General features: G+C 29.6%; 1 protein-coding gene across 1 annotated transcript in view; it reads left to right on the top strand.

The window, feature by feature from the left end:
• Positions 1-22673, top strand: part of LOC135927578 (enhancer of mRNA-decapping protein 4-like) — a 28442-nt gene extending 5769 nt beyond the window's left edge. Inside the window, exons 8-19 of the mRNA XM_065463653.1 lie at positions 3378-3615; positions 3854-4034; positions 12041-12682; positions 12838-13253; positions 15097-15309; positions 16828-16994; positions 18506-18680; positions 20113-20356; positions 20649-20931; positions 21155-21405; positions 22277-22397; positions 22458-22673. Coding sequence (XP_065319725.1) covers positions 3378-3615; positions 3854-4034; positions 12041-12682; positions 12838-13253; positions 15097-15309; positions 16828-16994; positions 18506-18680; positions 20113-20356; positions 20649-20931; positions 21155-21405; positions 22277-22397; positions 22458-22529 — 3003 coding nt within the window. The 3' untranslated portion in view covers positions 22530-22673. The remainder of the gene's footprint in view (positions 1-3377; positions 3616-3853; positions 4035-12040; positions 12683-12837; positions 13254-15096; positions 15310-16827; positions 16995-18505; positions 18681-20112; positions 20357-20648; positions 20932-21154; positions 21406-22276; positions 22398-22457) is intronic.
• Positions 22674-22905: the final 232 nt, after the last annotated feature.

Below are 22905 nucleotides of genomic sequence, written 5' to 3'. Positions count from 1 at the left end.
TCTAACATCTACTCTACGCGTGCCGTAATACTCTTTACGATTCAAAAATTGCCCTCACCTATTATTTAAACCGAACCTAGCTATATTTAGCTTAATCTGAACTAAATCGATGTTCATTGGGGTCTCGGATCTCTGGTTACAAAGTAGTAACATTATTAGTTTAATTAGGATTACCAATTTTAAATAAAAATTATTTTCTAAATTAAATATAAAATCGGTGTATGCTCCATGTCATATCCTCTTTATTTTATATAATTTAACTATCTGCAGCTTATTATACGAAATATAGAAATATAGAGATGGACTTCATTTTTAATCCAATTTTATAATATTAGACGGAAATATTTAATATATAATATAAAATTTTAAATTAAAAATCAATTTGACTAATTTTGTAGAAGTTAGAGATGCTAATTTTATCTTAACATATCTTAATTATTTTTATCCATTTTAAATTTATATATATATATATTATCATGTTCTTTTTAATATTTATCTCTTTGCAAAAGAGAATATATGTAAATGCAATATGCTATTTTTTTAAAATGACTATGACGTTTAATCAATGTAATGTTATTAGTCTAATAGATTTTATAGTAGATGAACTATGGTCATTATGTGCTAAAAAGTAGAACAGGACTATATAGAATCACCTAATATTGACTACTTTATAATAAGAATTTTTTAAATCAATAGACTTTTTAATTAAATAATATATATTAGTTAGCATTAATATGGAATGTGAAATTTTAACAATTTATAATATATAAATATATTAAATATTTCTTTTAAAATAAAATCAAAACAACATAAATCTTTATTTAAAATAAAATTATTTATCTTTATCCTATTATAAATTATTAATTAATTACCAAGACTTAAATCATCCCCAAATGTATGCAAATTAAAATGGAAGAATTTGAGGGGTTCTTTTTTTTAAAAAAGAAAAAGAGAAGTAATACATTCAGGGAATGCTGCTAAAATCTAGCACTCCATGGAAATGGTACGATTCTCTATCATTTCTTACTACTTCCCCCATTCCCCGAAAAACGCTAAACAGTGACACAGATAATAACGAGAATGTAAGACCCGTAAAAAGGGGTTAGGGTAAAAAAAAGAAGAGATCCTTATGGAAAAATATTTTGATATAATGTTGGAAATCCACAGTGATCCAGATAGAATATTGTGCTTGTCTTTGGTAGACGGTGCAAATAAAGTGCCGAGTGAAATTAAAGAAGCTATGAAAATAATTGTTTTAAACTATCATTTCATTCATAATTGTATAAATAATATTGTAGTAAAAAATGTTGATGATATTATGGAAAAAAATTAAATAGTTTTATATTATATTATTATTTTTTAAATTTTAATACACGTATCTTATTTAATAAAAAAAAATATTACTAATAAAGAATTCATTCATTATTGATATTGTACTGGCTAGTGTTGTTAAACGGCTCAACTCAATATTTCATTTAAGAATAATATTACGCAGGCATGAAGATTTTGTTTTTAGAAGGAACAAAGGCTTGGACATCTATCAGCGAAATATCGAGGCTTGGGCAATATTTTTCTGGCTAAAATATTGAGTTAGCCGCTTTTAAAGATCGGCTCAAAACGAGCCGTTTAATAGCACTACCTTATAAGTTTTCTTAAACGACAATTACCTGGGATGAGAATGCCTTATGATTTACTTGCACTAATTTACATTCCTTTTTAATATCAAGTATGACAATTTTTTTAGGATATCTTCATTTATTAATTTATTTGTTTTTTAAAAAAAAATCACAAAAGTCCTAAGAATGATATGGATATTATCCTCTATCATAATTTAATAGCGCGAAAACGTTATTATTAAATAATTACCCAATCCACAACGATTTACAGTTTTGAATTGGCATCTTATATAATAATATTACAATGAAAAATAATGCTATAATCCTTTGAATATATCTATATATATATATATATATATATATTGTACAATAATATTAAAACTCAAACTAATGCCCCAATACTAAAATGCTAATCTAGAATTCTGCGACCCTTTAAACAGCCTAAAAAGGAGGTAGAGAAAGAGTGGTTATTTAGATTCACGTTAGTAAAAGTGTCTGTAATTTTTTTTCCTAAAGCAAAATATTTACTTAAATATAGAGATTTAAAGGCAAACCAAAATAGTGTGTCCTAGTTCAAAATCAGTTTTACAGGGTCTAAATAGAAAGGCGAATCCGATTACGGCTGTCTGCCAGAATTATAGATACCATTTTAAATTCACGATTTCTTTTGTGACAAATGTAGTATTTTATATAAGGAATCAGGGTTACGCTATTGACTTTGATCTGCTCTAGATCATGACGTGGGCCGCCATGTTAATTATTTGTTTATTTTAATTTCGGCTACTAAGCTGATTAAGGCATTAACCTCTACGAACGGAGCACTAAGGAATGATATGAATTTCATCGTTGCTACTTTGGTAATTATTTGGCCAAAATTTGACCTCAAAACATTTCTTTCGCGGTATAACTGCCTTTTCATAAGGCGACGATTGACCAAATAAGTTGCGGAATTTGAATGTATCAATTAAAGGACTATATAATGGCGAAAACAGGATGTTTAGTACAACTATAGTTTTTTGTTTTGGTTGGCCCGCCATTCATTGTTTATTTTTGTTTTTTCGCAAACAAATTTTTATTTCTTAAATTCGGTTACCAAAGTGATTAAAGCATAACCTCTACTAACTAAGCACCTAGGAATGATATAGGTTTCATCGTAAGCGCTTCCAATCGTTCGTCCAATTTCACGCCTAGATCGTGACGTCATAATTTTTTTATTTAGTAACCTTTTTTTATAGGGCGGTTAACTAAATTAGTAACGGAGTTTAAATATATTAATTAAGCACTAAATATTAGCGAAAACTAAATATTTACTGCTTTTCTACTAACGAAACACTAAAAATGGCATATGGTTCATCGTTAGCGCTTCCAATCGTTCGGCCAAATGCACGGACCTATAAGTTAGCTGTATATATTTAAAAAAAATTTCGTAATAAAAGCTTCGCTCTAATAAACATTCTCGATTAAAATTTCGTTGAATTGACACGGAACCGTCAAATCATCTGTTTTGACGTAAGATCGGATCCGTCACTCACCATGAAAGCAGTCTAATAACAGAATAAATATTTCGAGTTTGAGATACATTTCTCTAATTGGCCTATATCTAAGTCTTTTATATGGGTCTCGGATGAGTTCGAGCTGAAAAAAAAATAATCGATTTTGCGGGTCTTTACCATGAGGTATACATGTAACAATACAATGCCAATCATTAATTATTTCGCCTATCTAAACTTTATTTACCCATTATTACTTTATATTTGATAGTTGTGGAAAATAGCTCCCGAGTCTGCCCACGCTGAATGCCTACAAAAGTTTTCTTTTGTCCGTAACAACGTGTATCAGCCAGAACCGTCAGCTCCCGCGTGTGTAACCCCCGCCACGTTTTACGCTAAATACCGGTGGATAGATTACCCTTTAGGTCCTAACCTCTTCAAACCTTTTTTGGTTATAACCGACATCAATGGTCAAACGCTCTACCTCCTGGAAATGGGGAAGGCTAACGGTACGGGCATATGTCTTATGGAATCTATCCTACCTTTTTGCTCATTTATCATTCATGATTTGTACTTTTATTTTTTATAGGCCATAATTCGATTTTTTTTTTTACTAAAGGATGAATTTTTTCGCTTTGCCAACAGCTGCTTCATCATATAACAAATTTTTTAAAATATTTTTCTTGTAATTATACCCTCGAGTTGTCACTCGGTAACCTTGATCCATTTTAAATAAATATTACTTAGGATTCGATTCCCTGACGCGCGTCGTTATCAATCAACCGGTCATCAGTTTTTCCATTTTGAATCTCTTCTCCGAAACTATCGATCTTTTCGGGATGGAAGCTTTCGAGGGAATGCTTCTCAACAACGACAACCTAATCCATAATTTGGACTCTCACGGATCCGTCTCGACTGCTTGTCTTGAGTATGTAAATATTGAAATGATGTAGTCAGAGTTGGGCAGTACCGCGAATACTTGCATCTAAGATACAAGATAATTTTGTATCTTGTACATTGACATTTTTAATATGCCCAACTCTGGATGTAGTATAGCCACTCCTCCTTAGTACCGCCCTCCCCCTTAAGGTGATAAATCTCGTCAAAATTAGATGGTGCGAGTAGTGTTAACCATATAAAAGTTCTACCCTCCTTGATGTGTGTAATGTATAATTATTATACCATGCATAACACTAATGGCGCTGAACATATTCAATGTAGTGTTGTTAAAAAACTTAGTCAAGCCGGCTTAGCCCTAAACTCAGCCAGTTTTTGAGCCTAAAATTAGACTCAGACTCAAGCCGGCTTATTAAGCCGGCTGAGTTGGCTTGCTCGAGTCGGCTCAGGAGTTGGCTCAAGCCGGCTCAGGAGTTGGCTCAAGCCATTAGCTCAAGCCGGCTCAGGAGTTGGCTCAAGCCATTAGCTCAAGCCGAAATTTATTTATTTGTGATTAGTCTTGTTAAACGGCTGATCCAAACCGGCTTCTTAGCTTACTAATGTTGTTAAACGGCTCAGCCAAGCCGGCTTCTTGGCTGCCATGCCGGCTTATCCCTAAACTCAGTCAAATTTTGAATCAAAAATTTGTAACTCAAGCCTACTTTTAAGCCAATAATTAATTTATTTGTGATTAGTGTTGTTAAACGGTTGACCCAAGCTGGCTTCTTGGCTTATTAGTGTTGCTAAACGGTTTGGCCGTAATTTGAAGCCTTTCATTGATTTTAAATCAGTGATGTAATAATATTACTGTAAGGTATTGAATGTTTTTCCTAGGACCCTTGCAATTTATTTTACTATCTCTCAGCCAATATTATCTTTAGAAATAAAATATTATGTAAAAAAAAATAATAGCATAATTTAGGATTTGATATAGAAAACTGTTTTACGCAGGCGCACCCTACCTAAGTAATAATTACACATATTTATACTAAATAGATTAACATTTTTTATAAAATAATCATTCCTTAAATAAAATTCTTTATAAAAAATTCTCTATAAAATCATTCTCTGTAAAATAAATCTCTATAAACGACATTCTCTATAATTGTTTTCTCTGTAAAAGTTTCTCTATAATTGTTTTCTCTGTAATGGTTTCTCTGTAATTACACGATACCAAATATTTTCAATTATTATTTTATAAATGAAAAAAATAAATTAAACATACAATTACAAATAAAAAGAAAATATTATTATTTAAAAAAATAAATTTTATAATGGATTCAACAACAAGTTCCTATTTTTTTTTTATCGTTGAATGAAATTTTTTAAAATTATTATTTATTGTTCCATAAATAAAAAAGGCAAAGTTACATACATCCTGTTTTTTCAATATTTTTTGTACATATTTTATTTTTTAGGTATAAAATATAAATTAAAATATAAATAATTTTTTTCTTTTAAATATCCTTTATTGACTCAACATTTTATTTCTTTATTTTTTCATAGAATTTGATGTATAAATATTTATTAAACATTAAGATGGTTTTTATTAATATTATTAAGTATTGTTTATAAATTTTTAAATGTGGTTTATTTTAATATTAATTATTATATCCGATAGCTGCAGAGCCGTTTGTTGGCCAGTATTTCTTAAAAAATATTTAGATATACATAGAGTCCGTGCTTTGTATATTCAGATTTTAGTTTTTTAAATGTTATATATTTTAAGAAAATATTAAAAACAAAAAATATCTAAGATTTTTTTTTCTTTAATGCCGCTTCATCTATTTTACTTAAATACTTTTTATGTAATTTATTCAGGTAAAGAATGCATACATTTATATATTATAAATATAATAAGAAAGCAGCAGTTATAAACCTGGCAAGGGCAACCCATACATCATTAGTTTATCTCAAGTTAATAAAAATAAGGAGGCTGACATGTTTGATATAAATAATTAATTTTCTCCTTTAAAATCATAAACTAATATAATAAATTATATTTATAGTCAACCCTTAGTAATATAGGAAGGGAGGGGGTTGGGAAGAAATTTAAATAAATAAATATTTTTGTAATTAAAATCAAGGGAAAAAAATGAGACAGATATCAGGTGACCCCAATGAAGGATTTTACCTTCGTCAGCTGATTTCCCTGGAAGGAAATCTGCAGGTCCAATTTTATAAATATTCAAGCTTCTCTCAGATGATATGTATCCGCTTTTTTAAAAATACTTTTCTCAGTTCTTTTTTATGCATTAAATTCTTTTTTTTTCCAATTCATTTTTTTTAATATATATTTTTAATTATGTTGTGTATATTTCTCATTGCGATTTAATATACAAAAAATTGTTTTTATATTTTTAAAATTCTTGGTTAAATCTTTTCCATTTTTACTTATATACTTAATTTGATATCCAATTTTTAAAAAAAAATAAAAAATAGCCACTAAAGTTATCTTCACTTATTTTTAACTTGAAATATTTATTTTAATTATTATGATAAAAACTATTAGGCCAAAATAAATCTAATATATGATAATATATTTAAATAATAAAGCTAACAAATATATTATTTGACCGTTCTTATGCAAGAGTCTTTCCAACATACCTAAGGTCCATAAACCCTATTTGATTATTGAAATAAGATATTTTATATCAGCGCAAAGAACACATTTTTTCATAAAATTTATTGATTTATTTGTATATTATAGTATAAACAAATATATAATATAATTAAAATTTATATATAAAAATCATCTTTTAAAGTTAAAAAATTAAATTTCCATGATTTTAATGACAAACATTCATTTAATTTTGTAGAAGAAATTCGATTTCTTTTCTTTGTCAATGTGTCAACCGCACGTGAAAAGGTTCTTTCACTAGGTACAGATGTTGATTGATGGGAAAAGAAATCTCTAGCCATCATTGCTAATTTGGGAAATCTTGTGCTGTTCGAACTCCACCAATCCAAAACATGGATTGTAGGTTTAGCAACAACCTCTCCAATATAATCTTCCATCTCCTCTCTCGCTGGATCTGGATATTGATATGCTTCCCTTAAAAGCGAATTATAAAAATATATGACATAATAAATTTTTGTATTTACTTTCTAAGGTCATTAAATATCGTTACCGACATAAGATTTGATGGATTAAGCTCGTTATCGATATCATAAACATTTAAATTTTCCGGATTATATTGGTTATATAAAATTTTAAAATGATCCAAATATGTAGCTTTATTAAGAAAAGTTGGTATATATTTTTTTTTTATTCGAGGATCTAGGAATGCACAGACATAATTTGCAAAAGTTGCCATATGTTCTGAATATATTTTGCATTTTTCTTTCATTTTAGAAGCCGCTTTTTTTATTTGAGTGCTTGCATTTGATATCTCTGTGCGTTCCAGTGACGTCATTATTGTATTAATGTATAATACAGATAAGCCTACCGTGGTTATTGTTTCGGAGCTTATTTCGTTTGTTATCTTATAAAATGGATATAAAAATGATTCGAGTTCCTTGAGAAAAATACTATCCTCATTGTTGATGTGGTACTCATCATCAAATTTTTTGCAAAATTTAAAGACCGCATCAATATTCTAAAAATATAAAACATTATTAAAAAATAAAATTTATAATTAATAATTATACCTGATTGATTGAACGTATCATTAAATATTTACTGTTCCATCTGGTAGCCACATCTATTGGTATTTTCGTGCCACCACTTAAGGTTAGGAATTCTTGCATCATTTTAGGACTTCTATGTATTTTCCTGACAAATCGGTCTACATTTTCTAATAGGGAAGAGAATGAATCTAATCCCTCTTTCACTACTATATTCAAAATATGTGCCAAACATCTATGGCTGTAAAATTCTTTACTATAATTTTTCATATAATATTTTTTCATGTATTCGGATGCCAATAAAATATTGGAAGCGTTATCATGAGTAATAGATGTAATTTTATTAATAATATTAAATTTTTCTAGGGAATCTATAATTATTGCACAAATCTCCTCACTCGTATGTGGGTGAGGTATTTCGATAAAATCTAATAAATAATTTTTGGGTGACCAATCATTATCTATATAATGGATTGTCAAAGCCATGTATGATATAGAATTTATACCGGTCCACAAATCAGTCGTAATAGATAGTTGGCTCTTCACCTTCTTAAGATTAGCAATCATTTGATTCTTGGCTGTTATATATATTTTAGATAAATATTTGGAAGCGCTTTGTCTACACCAAATTTTTGCGTATTTATTAATATATTTAAATATATTTTTAAATGAATCACTGTCGAATGAATTGATAGATATATTTTCATCAACAAAATATTTGAGGATTAATTTATTAAGATTTAAATTTTCACTAGGTGAAAGTATTTTAACTCCAAACAAAGATGAGGATGCATTCTGAAGACTTTCATGTAAGGCATTCGGATGAAATCTTTTCAAATGATTTTTTAAATTACTAGATGCTGTACTAACTAGGTAGTATTTATCGCAGAACCGACATTTTCGTCTGGTTTTCTTGGGAGTCATTTTATAATTATTTCCTATCATAATACTATTATCCGATCTAGATACTTTATATCCTTCTTCAATTTCCCTTATTGGACTGGACATAGGCTGCGTCTAAATATTATTCAAAAAATTAAAATTATACATTTGCTAAAATAAATAGATGTAAAATTTAGAGATCTTTTATTTTACTTGAAAGACAATTTTATATTTATCGGTCATTTAGTTTAACGTGGAAATTAAGTTAAAGATGGGCTTGGGTCTAAAAAAATTTATTTTAAGATAGGGCTAAGGCTTTTATTTTTTTGACTCAAAATATAAAAAAGATTCTAAGCAATAAAATAGATTTCTCTAAGATTAGGGTAAAGGAATTAAATTTTTATATTAATTGATTGTTAAATAGGCGTTTAGTTATATTTTTCAATTAAATTAAATACAGGACAGGTAGTGACACTACTTTTATAAAGAAAAATAGCTAATTACTAATGTCGCTATTTTTTTTTGTGCAGCTATAGCTAAAAAAAATAGCTAATTTATTAAGCTACTTAAAAAAAATTAATTAATGTTTTAAAATGATAAATATAACTAGTCATTTTATTTAGGGCTTTGGCGATATTAAATATCAGATCGAATTTATTGTTTTTGTAAAATATTGAATTAGCCCAATATTTTTTAAAGAAACCTATCCGAACCAATATTTTTATTATTTTTTAGTCATTTTCAGAGTTGTTAAAGTAGCGCGCTATCTTTTTTGGTAGCTATAGCTAATAGCCGCTACTTTTTTTTGTAATTATTTATTTTATTTTTTAGCGCGCTACTTTTTTTGAAAGTAACTAAGTAGCGCGCTACTTAGCTACTTTTAAAAAATATAATGAATGTAAGTATAAACATGAAAATTTAAATATAATATCATAATTAATTATAATTTTTATGATTTATTATTTAATTTTGAAATTGAAATATATTTTCAATTTGTAATTTATATTTTCAATCTATATTATAAACCTAAATCACGTGTTAATAATTTAAAATATCATCGCCTTGGAAATCTAAATCGTTGAAAGTGATTCAGACAATGATATTAATGAAATAGAAGATACCAGGGAAGAAAATGTTCTTAATAGCTATAATACATATTTCCCATAACCCATATACTAATTATTCTCATGTTAAAAACTATTATTAAATTGATAACTTGCTTCCTTATTCTCTCGATGATCTGGAACCATTCTTTAATCTGTTTGCCTTTTTAATAATGACATGGGTAACCAAAATAGTTTTTGCTAAAATATTGGGTTAGCCATTTTTAAAAATCAAGCCATTTAGGAATACTACCTATAAGCTAAAAAAAGTAGTCTAAAGAACAGCTGTTAGATAATAAAAAAACATTAAAAATAATATAATATATTTTTTTTCATCTTCTAGATCATTACCGTTTTCATGAATAACGAAGATTATGGACTCCTATATATTAGCTATTGGACAAAAGAAATCGATTTAGATTAATCATATTTAAAATTAAAAAGTATCTTTTAGTTAGTTTGGATGATAGGAATTTCCGAAGATGACTTTCTCATTCGAAATCTTAAAAAACAATTTGTATATTTAATTTTAATTTGTTTTATATTCCATTTCCCTCAAATAAATGGAATTCGAAAGAAGATTTATTTACCCTAAAGCCACTACTTCTTTTCGTGTTTTATTGCGTAGATAAAGTTCAACGTTTTCGATTAAGTAAAGAAGTAATTAATAATAATAAAAATACCTTATCTTATTTTAAAAATTGATGAGAAATCAGATCAAAAATATAATTATAATTGAATTATTCTTCTTAAAAAAAACTTATATTGCGTAGTGAAGATTTCGGCTAAACGAAAAAATTGATTAAAATTCAGATCAAAAATATAATTATCATTAGTAGTAAAATAAGTCTTCTTAAAAAACTTCTATTGAGAAGTCAAGAACGATTTTAGCTAAACGATTAGCTAATATTTGAACATATAAATAGAAATATTGTAGTACTTCTATTCCACTCATTTCTTGGTGTGAGGTAGATGTAGATGGTAAATCGAAACTTGTTGAATCCATAAAATTTATTTTTTTAATGTTTAGTCAATAAAGGATATTTAAAAGAAAAAAATTATTTATAATTTAATTTCTATTCTATATCTAAAAAAAAAATATGTACAAAAAATAATAAAATATTAAAAAAACAGGATGTAACTTTGCCTTTTTTATTTATAGCATGGCATGGCATAAATAAGCATAAAAAATATTAAATAATAATTTAAAAAAATTACATTATGCGATAAAAAAAAATAGGAACTTGTTGAAATTTATTTTTTTAAATAATAATTTCTTTTTATTTGTAATTGTATGTTTAACCCTTCACTACAAAGGTGGAAAAAACTCCCTTAACTACAAAGGTGGGGTCTATTTTACCCCAAATTTTGATTAGCTATATCTCAGAACATTAAAGTTTGAGATCTAAAATTTTGAATATAGATACACCAGAGTTGCTATGATACTTTTCATATTTATCTAGATAGATACATGGTCTAAAAAGCTTAATATACCAAGATTTATAAATACAATTTTTTATTTTAATCATGTAAGATGAGTGTAAAATATCAAAATAAAATTTATTCAGTTTGATATTTTATATATAAAAGAAAATTTGTTTATTAAAACAGTTTTCTATATCAAATCCTAAATTATGCTATTATTTTTTTTTACATAATATTTTATTTCTAAAGATAATATTGGCTGAGAGATAGTAAAATAAATTGCAATAGTCCTAGGAAAAACATTCAATACCTTACAGTTATATTATTACATCACTGATTTAAAATCAATGAAAGGCTTCAAATTACGGCTAAACCGTTTAACAACACTAATAAGCCAAGAAGCCAGCTTGGGTCAACCATTTAACAACACTAATCACAAATAAATTAATTATTGGCTTAAAAGTAGGCTAGAGTCAACTCTTGAGTCTAAGTCAAATTTTCGATTCAAAATTTGACTGAGTTTAGGGATAAGCCGGCATGGCAGCCAAGAAGCCGGCTTGGCTCAGCCGTTTAATAAAACTAGTAAGCCAAGAAGCGGATTTGGATCAGCCATTTAACAACACTAATCACAAATAAATAAATTTCGGCTTGAGCTAACGGCTGAGCCGCTTGAGCCAACTCCTGAGCCGACTCGAGCAAGCCAACTCAGCCGGCTCAATGAGCCGGCTTGAGCCTGAGCGAATTTTTTGGCTACGACCTCGAGGTCGGAGCCGATAAAACTCGGCATGCTAGAGAAATATTTTAAATAAAGTTGTGTAATTGGAGATTAAGATAAAAAAAAAGAAGGTATTATAATACAAGTATGGATGTTTCAAATTATTTAAAAATATCGTAAGATTTAGAATTAATATTTCTATTTGTTATATTCATACATAATTTGTTCAAAAAAAAAATTAACAAGAATAATAGCTCTGCATCCCAAATGCCTAAGAAAATTAGTTATACATTTGGAAACCTCATTGATTCCTTCCGATTCTAACGAAAGTGTAACTAACGTTTTGAACACTCCCGACACCAAGGAGGGCGAAACCAGTAATTCGGTGAACAATTTTTTTGCAATAGACGATCTCATGCTCAAAGGCTCTTCTTCTAGCTCAATTTCGGATCAGACTAACGATATTTCAAATCAGGATACCAAGAAGGTTCGAGAGGATAGTGACGATATCGAAGATTTGCTAAGTTTCTTGCTGCAGAAGAACGAACTAAATGGAACAGGCGAGGCGGACGTTAAAAGCATCGCCAAAAACGATGATCCCATTCAAAAAAAGAAAATTCACGACGATAGCACTATGCCAAATGAGCCCATGCCCCTCAAACTATCCAACAGGGAGGATATGATTAAAAACCCGTCCAATACAAATGGAACACCCATAAACAATACCAACGATGATTCAATCACTTCCAAGGCCTTTATGCCCCTATCGCTTGATAGTTTGTTTGCTAAGAAAGACGAATTATTTAAATCCACCAAAAACTCGAAATCTATCGCTAATGGGCCACAAAATCTTGAGCAAGAACACCTCAAGCCTCAGGCCACTAGCAAGTAATATCCATTAACCCCTAACCCTTTTTTTTATAAACCTCCCTCATTAATTTTAAATATATATCTAATTTTTAGTACGTACCCATTTTATTTGATTATTCAAAGGCGCATATATAATTGTATTTCACTCTCTTTGCCCCCCCCCTTCCCGTTAGACCAAAGAAATCTACCTTAACCCCGGTTAATCTTTCGATCTCAACTGTTTGCCCCAATTCGGACCCAAACCTTGCCAATAACCCTAACTCGCTCACTACCACGCCTCATAATCTATCGATAAAAAACTCAAAAGTCCTCAATTCTACCTCTTCCATCCTCAGCAACCCCCCTTCCATTTTCGGCAGCCCCCCGAGTATTACTACCCAAATTAAAACGACCAGTGCCAAAAAAATGCCGGCCACCATAAACAGTATTGCTCCTATTCCGAGCAGCCCCGGATTGGTCAATAGTACCAACCTTAACAACCATAAAGTGACGACTCTTTTGGAAAACGAAAATAAGAGGTTAATCGAGGCCCTCAAGGAGATTTCGGTCTCCCAAGCCAAGCTCGCTCAAAAAATGGACACGCTTGCAGGTATATTTTTGTTGATATGGTTGGTTTATTTAAAGCAGCTAATCGTAGCTCCTCCCCCCGGACCGAATTTTGAAATATGAGCTGGGTCTTAAAAAAAGGCAAGCTCCCCCCCCCCAACCTCACTTGGGTATAAACCAGGGTTGGCAAGTCGGTCAATTGATCAGTCAAATTTAGTCAATTGACCGAAGCTGGTCAAATACAGTCAAATTGATCACAATGTTTGCTTATTTTTGGGGTCAACAACAAGAGGAGAATCTCACTAGTAGTGAATTTAATGAAGTATGTGATATAATTCTAGAATTAGCTATTTTACAAGATAGTGATGACCAAAATATTTTAAGTGATATAATTAATTTCAAAAGCAAAAACAGCATGTTTAATATAGCGAATTTAGGAAAGTAGTAATTTCCAAAAACAATCAATTCCGACCTCAAGTTAATAGATTAAACTTTGCCCACCATGCTCATTAAGAGATTAATAATTCCTAGTTCTTCTTCTTTTGAAAGAAATAGGTCGATTTGGGTTAATATTCCTATAAAAATATAAATCGATTGAAGATCTAAGACATCAGGAAAATTGATTAAAAAATATTAAAGAAAATAATAATATTGAATATGAATCAGAACAAGAATCTGTTATGGATAGCTAAATGTTAGTTATTTAATGACAATGAATTTAAAAAAATTAATAATATAGATTCATTTTACTATTATATTCAAATTTTAACTTAAAAAACATATATTTGAATTTGACCATATTTGACCGGTCAAATATCGGTCAATTGACCGAAACGTATTTTACCGGTCAAATGCACAGCCCTGGTATAAACGGAAGGTTAGTTATTACCATAATCTAAATAAGACCAGGGATCTAGGCCCCATTAAACTGCTGGCTGTGTTCGGGCTTAAAGAAAATTAGGGATTTTATACTTTATCTAACTTCGTAAAAATGCGCTTAATTAATATTCTTTTAATTAAAATTTAAAAGAATTTGAATTAAAAAAAATTGAATTTGCCTGGCCCTAGTGCCATCTATCCCGAGTTCCTTCTCCTTATAGATCTAATTTCGAAGAAGAGAATCTTGAAAATATTTTAATTATATACGGCTCAATAATCGTTTTTTTTATGGGCAATATATTCTGAAATATTATATTGCTTTATTTTTTTATAATTTTTAAATTAGGTAGATTAAAGATTATGCCCAATATTTATATGCAAAATCTCTCCATTTGAGCCCATTTTTAAAAATGGTTAACTCCATATGGTATTTAGAAAAAAATATTTACCCATTCCTGAGGATTTTTTGCTCATAGATATTACGAAGTTTTGAATTTCTATTAGCGAAATCTCCACGCAGGCAATATTTTTCTGGCTAAAATATTGAATTAGATCATTTTTCTATTTATCTAAGATCTATTTATTTAAATAGCCTCAAAATTTTTCGATATTTAAAATGGTTTACCAAATCTTGAGTTGGCGGAAATACTTATCATAACGACTTTCTTAATTTAATGCTTCCTCGGCTAGCAGTGAAAGGGGGTTTTCAGCGGCCGGCAGGGTCTTTTTGAAGATAGGAGGGCTTCGTTAAAGCCAAATAATCGCAATAAATTTTTTAAACGCGATTGTAATTATAAAAGGTTATATGTTTTAAAGTATAATACACCATAATTTTTAATTGTTTTTTTTGGATATTATGAAATATTCACACTCAAAATTTTAAAATTTAGTCGGGTTCGGGTCAGGTTGAAAATTTTTTTTTCGGGCTCGGACAAAAATAAGACCTCTAAAGCATACAATATGAAATTTATAATGTGAATATCCCTCACAAAAAAATATATTTAAAGAAGCGGTAACCGCGATGAGCAAACGCCAGACCGAGATGGACAAAAAATTGACAGAGACGAAACGTCACAGTTCTAATAGCGGATCGGGAGATGGGCCCGATAATTTATCCAAGCAGTTAGAAAACATTCTCAACAAACCCCAATTGTGGAACGGTCTGAATCACAGACTCGAAAAAACTTTGCAATACGTTTTCAACAGCTACGTTATACCAGGTTTGTATTTTTTTAACCGAGTCGTTTTTTTTACGAAGTGGGGTATCTATTCTGCCCCATGTTTAATGTTGTTAAAACGGCTCGTTTTGAGCCGATTTTTAAAAAACGGTTAACTAAATATTTTATCCAGATAAATATCACGCAAACCTGAAGATTTTGCTCAGCAGAAGGAACAAGGGTTTAGACATATACTATCAAAATCACGAGGCTTGAGCAATATTTTTCTGGCTAAAATGTTGAGTTAGCCGTATTTAAAAATAAGCTCAAAACGAGCCGTTTAACAACACAATTCATATTTGTGGGATCATTAAAAAAAATATTGTTTTAGTTTGTTAATTGTAAATACTCGAAAACTCCATTTTGTTTTGTTTTCATAAAACCAAGATAGAAATTCACCCATTTTTTTTCGATTTTGTGTATTCCATATTTAGTTCTCGCTTTTATGTTAAGGTATCTGGAATGGTGTTTAGGCGGTTTAGCTTACAAACCCGTTCAACCATTGTTTAAGTTCCCGTCTTCCACATGGTTCTGGAAAATAAAATATTGATCTACTCATTTATTCAAAATGCTATATGGTCTTCAGTCCAGAACGTTTTTTTTAGTAGCAGGATCTGGATCTTACGAAGTGGCTATATATTGACCGCAAAAGCGTTTAGCATATTGTGATATTTCTTTTCTATGAAAGTTTTCATTCATTTTACCCATGAAAATCAGGAAAACACTATATTTAGAATTTTCATTTATTTCCTTCATGACACCTAAAAGGTTTTCAGGAAATAACTATATTTAATCCTAAACAAGTAACATCTAACCCTCTGTTAGCAACTAATTCCCAAAGGAGGAGATCTTGGCTCCCCAACAAAGAAATGTTTTCTAATAAGACAATGCAAGCTATCATATGTAATGAACTATCGATTAATAAAAATTGGAATAGATATACCCCATCTTTGATTCATATCTAAACCACCTCTATACCCCTTCGCATATAACACCTGAATGCTATTTCCTTTTTATATAGAAAATTTTCAAATTAACAATTAATTTTTAATTAACTGAATAACATATACCCTCCACTCCCATTACTTATTTAATTTTTTGCCAGTTATATTGTTTAAATGTTTTAAATATCCGTCTATAATAATTGGGCAGCAGCGTTAAACCATCTCCAATTGCAGACCTTCGTTTAAACTAATTTTTAGAATGATTCCAAAAAATTTCTTTTCTAAATACAATTTGGTATTATCCTTATTTAAAGTAAACCCCGAATTTTAACGAATTTATTTGTCCCATAATTCTATAAAACCGTTAGTGGCAAGCAATATATGAATTACTTAGCTTTACTCACGTGATCTCACTGGCTATGGCCAATGATAGTGATCTCTATCAATCTTTCGAACCTTAGTCGGTTCCTAAAGATCAAAGGTAATGACCCTCATTGCTCTTAACCAATTTACGCACCATTCTAATAAGTATTACTCATCCATTATTATCAAACTCCTATTTTATTATTATTATTAGAAATCTTTAAATCCTTCAACCATTTGGAACAAAAATTTACCGAAACCATAGCCGAATCTAACAAATCCCAAAAGGATACCCTAAGCCAAACTCTCAATTCTATATGCACATACATGAAAGATCAAAAATCTACCTCCGGTCCTGATAGTGCCAAATCCACGGAACAGGTATAACTTTTGATTCACATTTCAAAGAAACTCCACTCATTTTTTCTTCCGATGATATTATGCTTTACAGAGAACATGTCCCGGAAATGGGATAAAATGGATTTTTTCAAAAAATATGGGAGAAATTTATTTTTGGAAAATAAAACTCACTTACTATTTTATCGGATATGAGGACTATAAATAACACGCCATAATTTGTTTTAAAACAACATTTTCATTTTCCCTAAATATTTAGAAAACAATAAAATAATTTTTAAAAAATTTTTCCTTATCAACATTGATGGGCATGATTTGTTAGAGTATTACTAGATGTGTAATTGTGATGACTTAAATAATTGCTTATTGTTTTATTACCCTAATGGGGGAAGGCTACTAAATATAAATTAGATCTACCTTTCATTTTTTTAAAGATAATCTTTTCAAGTTTTTTGTACGCAACCTTCTCAAAATCTGACCATATTCTTTGCGATGCCCCGCTGTTAGAGGGTGCCGATAAATATATAACTACTGAACTAATATATTGGTCCACGGACTAATTAAATTCGTTGGCTGGTTTCTGCTAAATTAATGTCACGTAATCGTTGATCTTATAAATCATTTTATTTAACAGAATTTTTTTCTCCCTTTTGGATTTCTTTTTTAAAATAGTGTTAATTTGTGATACGGAAGCAATTGAAATGTTTTCCTTTCTTATAACTAAACGCTTTTGACACCAGATAAAATTGACCGCGCCTATCTAAAATTGCATTTCTTAAATTTTAAGCTAACCTCTTGTAAATAGGTCTGTGTCAATCTACAAATTTTTCACCGATATTTTCCAATATTACTAAAGTATCGATCCGATATTTACATTGATTTTTATTTACCATCAACCTTTGTATCGATGTCATAAATATATCAATTTTGTACTTTAAAAAAAACCATCTAACTTTCAATTTTTTAAGTAAAATTAAACGTAACGCGTTCCTTGTTTAAATTGATGTTGTTCTTTATTTGTTTACTAATAACCGTCGAATCAAGATTTTAAATAAGTTCTAAAAAAAAGGATTTGTCTTTGAAAATTAATATTTATCGTCTGCGTTCTTATTTTCTTTAATTTCTGAATATTCCTTTTTAGGATTATAAGTAAAGTTATTTATATTTACATTTTTATATAATATTACAAATTGAAGAATAAAAAAAAAAGTATTGAAAAGACATACCTGTTTGCGTTTTTAAAATGGTTGCTATCGCCAAACGGTAATTTTACTCAATTTGCACGGGCCCATTTGAAAGACATTATTGACGCTTGCAAACACAGCGTTTGAAAGCGCTCAATTTATGCACACTATAAGGCGGTTGGCCTCTAATTAGTTATTCACGAAAATTCTAGACTATTTAATGATTGATATCGGGCCGATATGTCTGTATTTTTGTTATAAGCCAATTAAACTATAATTCATTAAAAAGATATATATATATATTATATGCTTAATGCACATTAACGCTCATTAAAATACGAAACGATATAGAGCATTCAACGTGGCTTGCAAACGGCTCTCAAACAAAACGGCGTTCTGGAACGGTCTATAATAGGAGACTGCTTCAAGGTGTCCTTTTCCAACGATATACTACCCAAGATAGAGGCATTGCTTGCCGAAATATTCAAGCAATTGGAGATAAGCTTCGAACGCGGCATGAAAGATTGTTAGTTTTTTTTTAAAAAAATAACATTTTTCTATTACAATTTAATTAATAGTGCTGTAAACGTAAACGCTACTTCAAAAAAAAAGAAACGCGTTACGTCTAATAAAAGGAACGCGTTCCAAAAAGGAACCTGGCTATTCAAAAAGTAACGCGTTACTCTTTAATTGAAAATTAAAATATTATACACAAAAATTCCCTATATATATAATATTAATAAAATTATACAAAATTAATATTTTTTATAATAATTTTATATTTTAATTTTAGCGACAATTGATTTTTAAAATTTTGATCAGATTAACAAGAGAGTGCTCAACACGTCTTTCGCCATGCTCACTTCGACTGGAGCAGAGGATGGGAGGGCTGTATTATATTTAATAAATAAAAATTTTACTTGGGGGAATAAGATTTTTGAAAAAAAAGCTTAATAGATGATCATCTTCATTCAGATTCTTATCAATTTTTTTTAAAAATCTATCAGAAAATAATCTGTTAAGCGTGTGTTTTTTAAAGGAATCAAAGTCTGCCCCTTTTTCTTTGTCAAGATATTTTCTCAAACTAGAAATAAATTTTAACCTGTAATTTTACCAGGGCCAGTCCAATTTAAATAGCGGGTGAATTATTACTGTTAGTATGCACGTATTAATATTTATGGATATGTTCGAATCTATTGGAAATAAATATAATCAAAATATAAATTTTAAACAATATTTTTTACTGTATACCTTTTATCTATGTTCTAGCAGGATTGCATTAATAAGTGGCTTTATGAACGACTTCATTATCTGAAAATCCTTGTAGTTCAGATTTACCACAAGATTCGTCAAATTGGCTATTCTCTTTAATAAGGCTATTAATTTCACGGAGTTATAAGAAGAGTTTCATCTTGTTTTAACCAGTTTAATCAGATGATATCCCATTTTTTTCTTAAAAACGCTGCACAATTTGGAGACACTGGCCCCATGTTTATTCTACAATTGGGGAAATTGGTGTTAAAAAATGTTTCATATTGGGGATCCGAAGATATATAGAATTGACATAATATTAGAGAATAAGAATATAAGTTGACATACCTTGATTGATTCAATATTAATTGGATTAACAATCCTGGCTGAAAGTTTAACAACGAATATTTAAAATAAAATGGAAAGAATTCATTTGTGTTACCGTTACTCAAAAAAATAATAAACGCGTTACTCGTTACCTCTAGAAGAAGCGTTACTTATCAAAAAAGTCCTTCAGTAACGACTTTACTTTTTTGAAGTTACTTTACAGCACTAGTATTTTTTTTCTGCATTTTTAAGATGAAGTTGAGCTTGAAATTATCATTTTATTTTAATTAATCATCAACCACTAAAATTAAATTTTCTAAAAATAATGAATTTTTAAATTATACTTTACTCAAAATTTTGTTTATTTGATATCCTCGTAGTTTGCGTCTCCCTAGACCGAGCTCGGACCGACTCTGCGAGCCGTTTTGATAAATCGCTGGAACGGATATCAGCCTTGTGTGCCCAAATGGAAAAGCTTATCCCGCCTCCCGGCACGCATATCTTGAATAACCCGCTCTCCTCCACATTGATTATGAAGGAAAAAATGGTTGCCTCCGTTCCTAGCCTTAGTCCAGACCCTCAGCAACAGACCATCATGGCTTATTTCTCTCAGACCCTTAAAATGTTTTTTTTTATACAAATTTTTTGTATGTTTATAATAGGATCTTCCAAACCTTGTTCAATTATGAGTTATTGTTAGGGTTAGCAAAAATATGTTATATCGATAAAGTCACTCTTTTTTAATTTCAATCAAATATTTAATAAAAACATTGAATATAACTCTTGGCATAAACTATTGTCAAATTATCAATATGATTGATTTAAAATGTTATGTTTATCATATATAATATCAAAACTAAATTGATGTCATCTTTCTCTAACAGAATTATACTTTTAAAAAAAAATATACACATAGGGCGCTCTGCCAACTCCTATCTAAATTTCAAGATATCATAAAGAAAGAAATCAACGCGTCTACTAACCTAATCCAAACCGATATTAAGACCAATCTCAAGGAAACGCTTAACCACGATTTAATGGCTATGTTTAAAACTGCCTTAAACGAATCCATTGTATGCAATGCAACGCCCCCTATACTTAAGGATCCCGAGGGTCTCATGGGAAAGCCTTATACCGTGACTATCGAAGATTTGATCAAGCTAGTTGACGCGGGCAAAACAGAGGACGCTTTTAAAGAAGTAAATTTGGGGGCAGTGTATCTTATTATTTGATATCCTTTGAGTTATTAATAGCGCGGCCAGCTCACAAGCCCCAATTATATCCAAGAAGAATTAATAAAATTAGTAGAGGCCTAAGACCAGGCATGGCTTAATTTAGGTCTACAAGTGCTTTTTTGAAATTAAATGCCGAATAAGAGTTTATTATTAATTTATGTGCATATATATTGTTCAAAAACAATAGGCCATGTTTTACCACCTTTATCCAACCATTTCCCGTGACGTTGAACCAGGATCGAATCCTTTGGCAGCGGGAAACCACAAAAATGGCGATACCTTGCTGTTGGCTCTTTGCAAAAAATTGGACCCCGTCGACCTCTTTGAGAGCCAAAATTTGACGCGTTTGACTGTACTGGGTGTCGTGGAAAAGTTGGGGGAAGAAATGTCTTCATCTAAAAATGAAGATCTTACCCGGGACATCGATATTCGATGCCAGTAAATAATCAGAATTAAGCGTAATAGACCAATTTACCCCAATCTTAACGCGAGCCATCTTTTTCCCTGTTTTTCAAGGACCTATCTTCTTCCCTAAGAATTACTAGTAAGATGGGATAGTTTTGGCTCGATGTTCAGCTTAGATTGGTAAAACCGGCTTGCGAGCTATTTACCACTATACGCTTCTGTGACCGAGACATTCAATTTTTTTTTCTATCAAGGCCCATTATAAAAGATGGTTGCCCTTTGTCCGTTTATGGTTTTTCTATTATAATATTTCAAAGTATTATATATTATTTCTGATTAAATATCAATATTTCTTTTGTTTTTTTTTAAATATTTATGGTGTCAATAACGGAATATTCTAAAATTTACGCTTTTTATCATTCAATTTTAATATGATCGTCCAGCAAAGTTGAGCAGAAGTTGTAGTGTTGATAAATGGCTCGATTTGAGCCAATTTTTAAAAACGGCTAACTCAATATTTTAGTCAGAAAAATTTGTTGCCAAAGTCTTTAGATTTCGCTAATAAATGTCCAAATCTTTGTCCCATCAATGAGCAAAGTTTTTAGGGTTATATGTTATCCAGAGTTGTTAAAGGACCTAGATACAAGTATATAGATCCTGTATCTAGATATCAAAATGTGGTATCTGTATCTAGATAGATTTTTGATTAAATAATCTGTATCTAGATATTATTTTAGACGATGTATCTGTATCTAGATCTATTTAAAAAGTATCTTTTAACAACTCTGATGTTATCATTTAATTAAGAAATCATCTTTTTTTAAAAAAATAAAAACACTTATCTTTTGGAGGATAATTTGACAACCCTATATAATGAGACGTATAATTTTATCTAAACTCAAAGGTATTTGGAAGAAGGTCTCATGGCTTTGAACGAAAAAGAGAAAAGTGACAACACCGTTGGGGACTCTCAAATGAATATGTCGTTATCGAAATTGAGTCAAAACTTGACGAAATGTCTACAGGTAATTTACTAATAGGATTTTTTACATTTCAATTATACAATTTTTTTTTTATTGAATCAGTTTCAGCTTACTCCAAATCACAAGAAGAAGTTAAAGAAAATCAATATGATAGTGGATAAGTTATTGTTATGAATCTCATATTTTCAGAAGCAATCATTCCATCCAAAATTTAAAAATTTTTTTTATGTAAAATATATCTGCACAAAAAAATTTTATGGTGATTTTTGTGACGAAAATCAAACTTTTATTTTTGATTTTTTTTTAAAAAAAAATATGTCCGTAGAAACTGTTGTTAAAAATTTTATAAAATATGTTTTATTTTGAATATTACTACTTACTACATTTATAAATAAATTACTTTTGAGTTTAATTTTTTTTTTTTAAATTTAATTATTTATAATATATATATATATATTTTTTTAAATATATTTTAAAATGCGAAGTTTTTAAATATAAATTTTACAAAATAATGAGAATAAATGCAATAAAAAATTAGGCAAAATGAAGA

Source organism: Gordionus sp. m RMFG-2023, chromosome 3 (genome assembly GCF_954871325.1).
Source record: "Gordionus sp. m RMFG-2023 chromosome 3, tfGorSpeb1-WG-v2, whole genome shotgun sequence".
Classification (NCBI taxonomy): Eukaryota; Metazoa; Nematomorpha; class Gordioida; order Chordodea; family Parachordodidae; genus Gordionus; species Gordionus sp. m RMFG-2023.
This window is presented reverse-complemented; position numbering and strand designations above follow the sequence as displayed.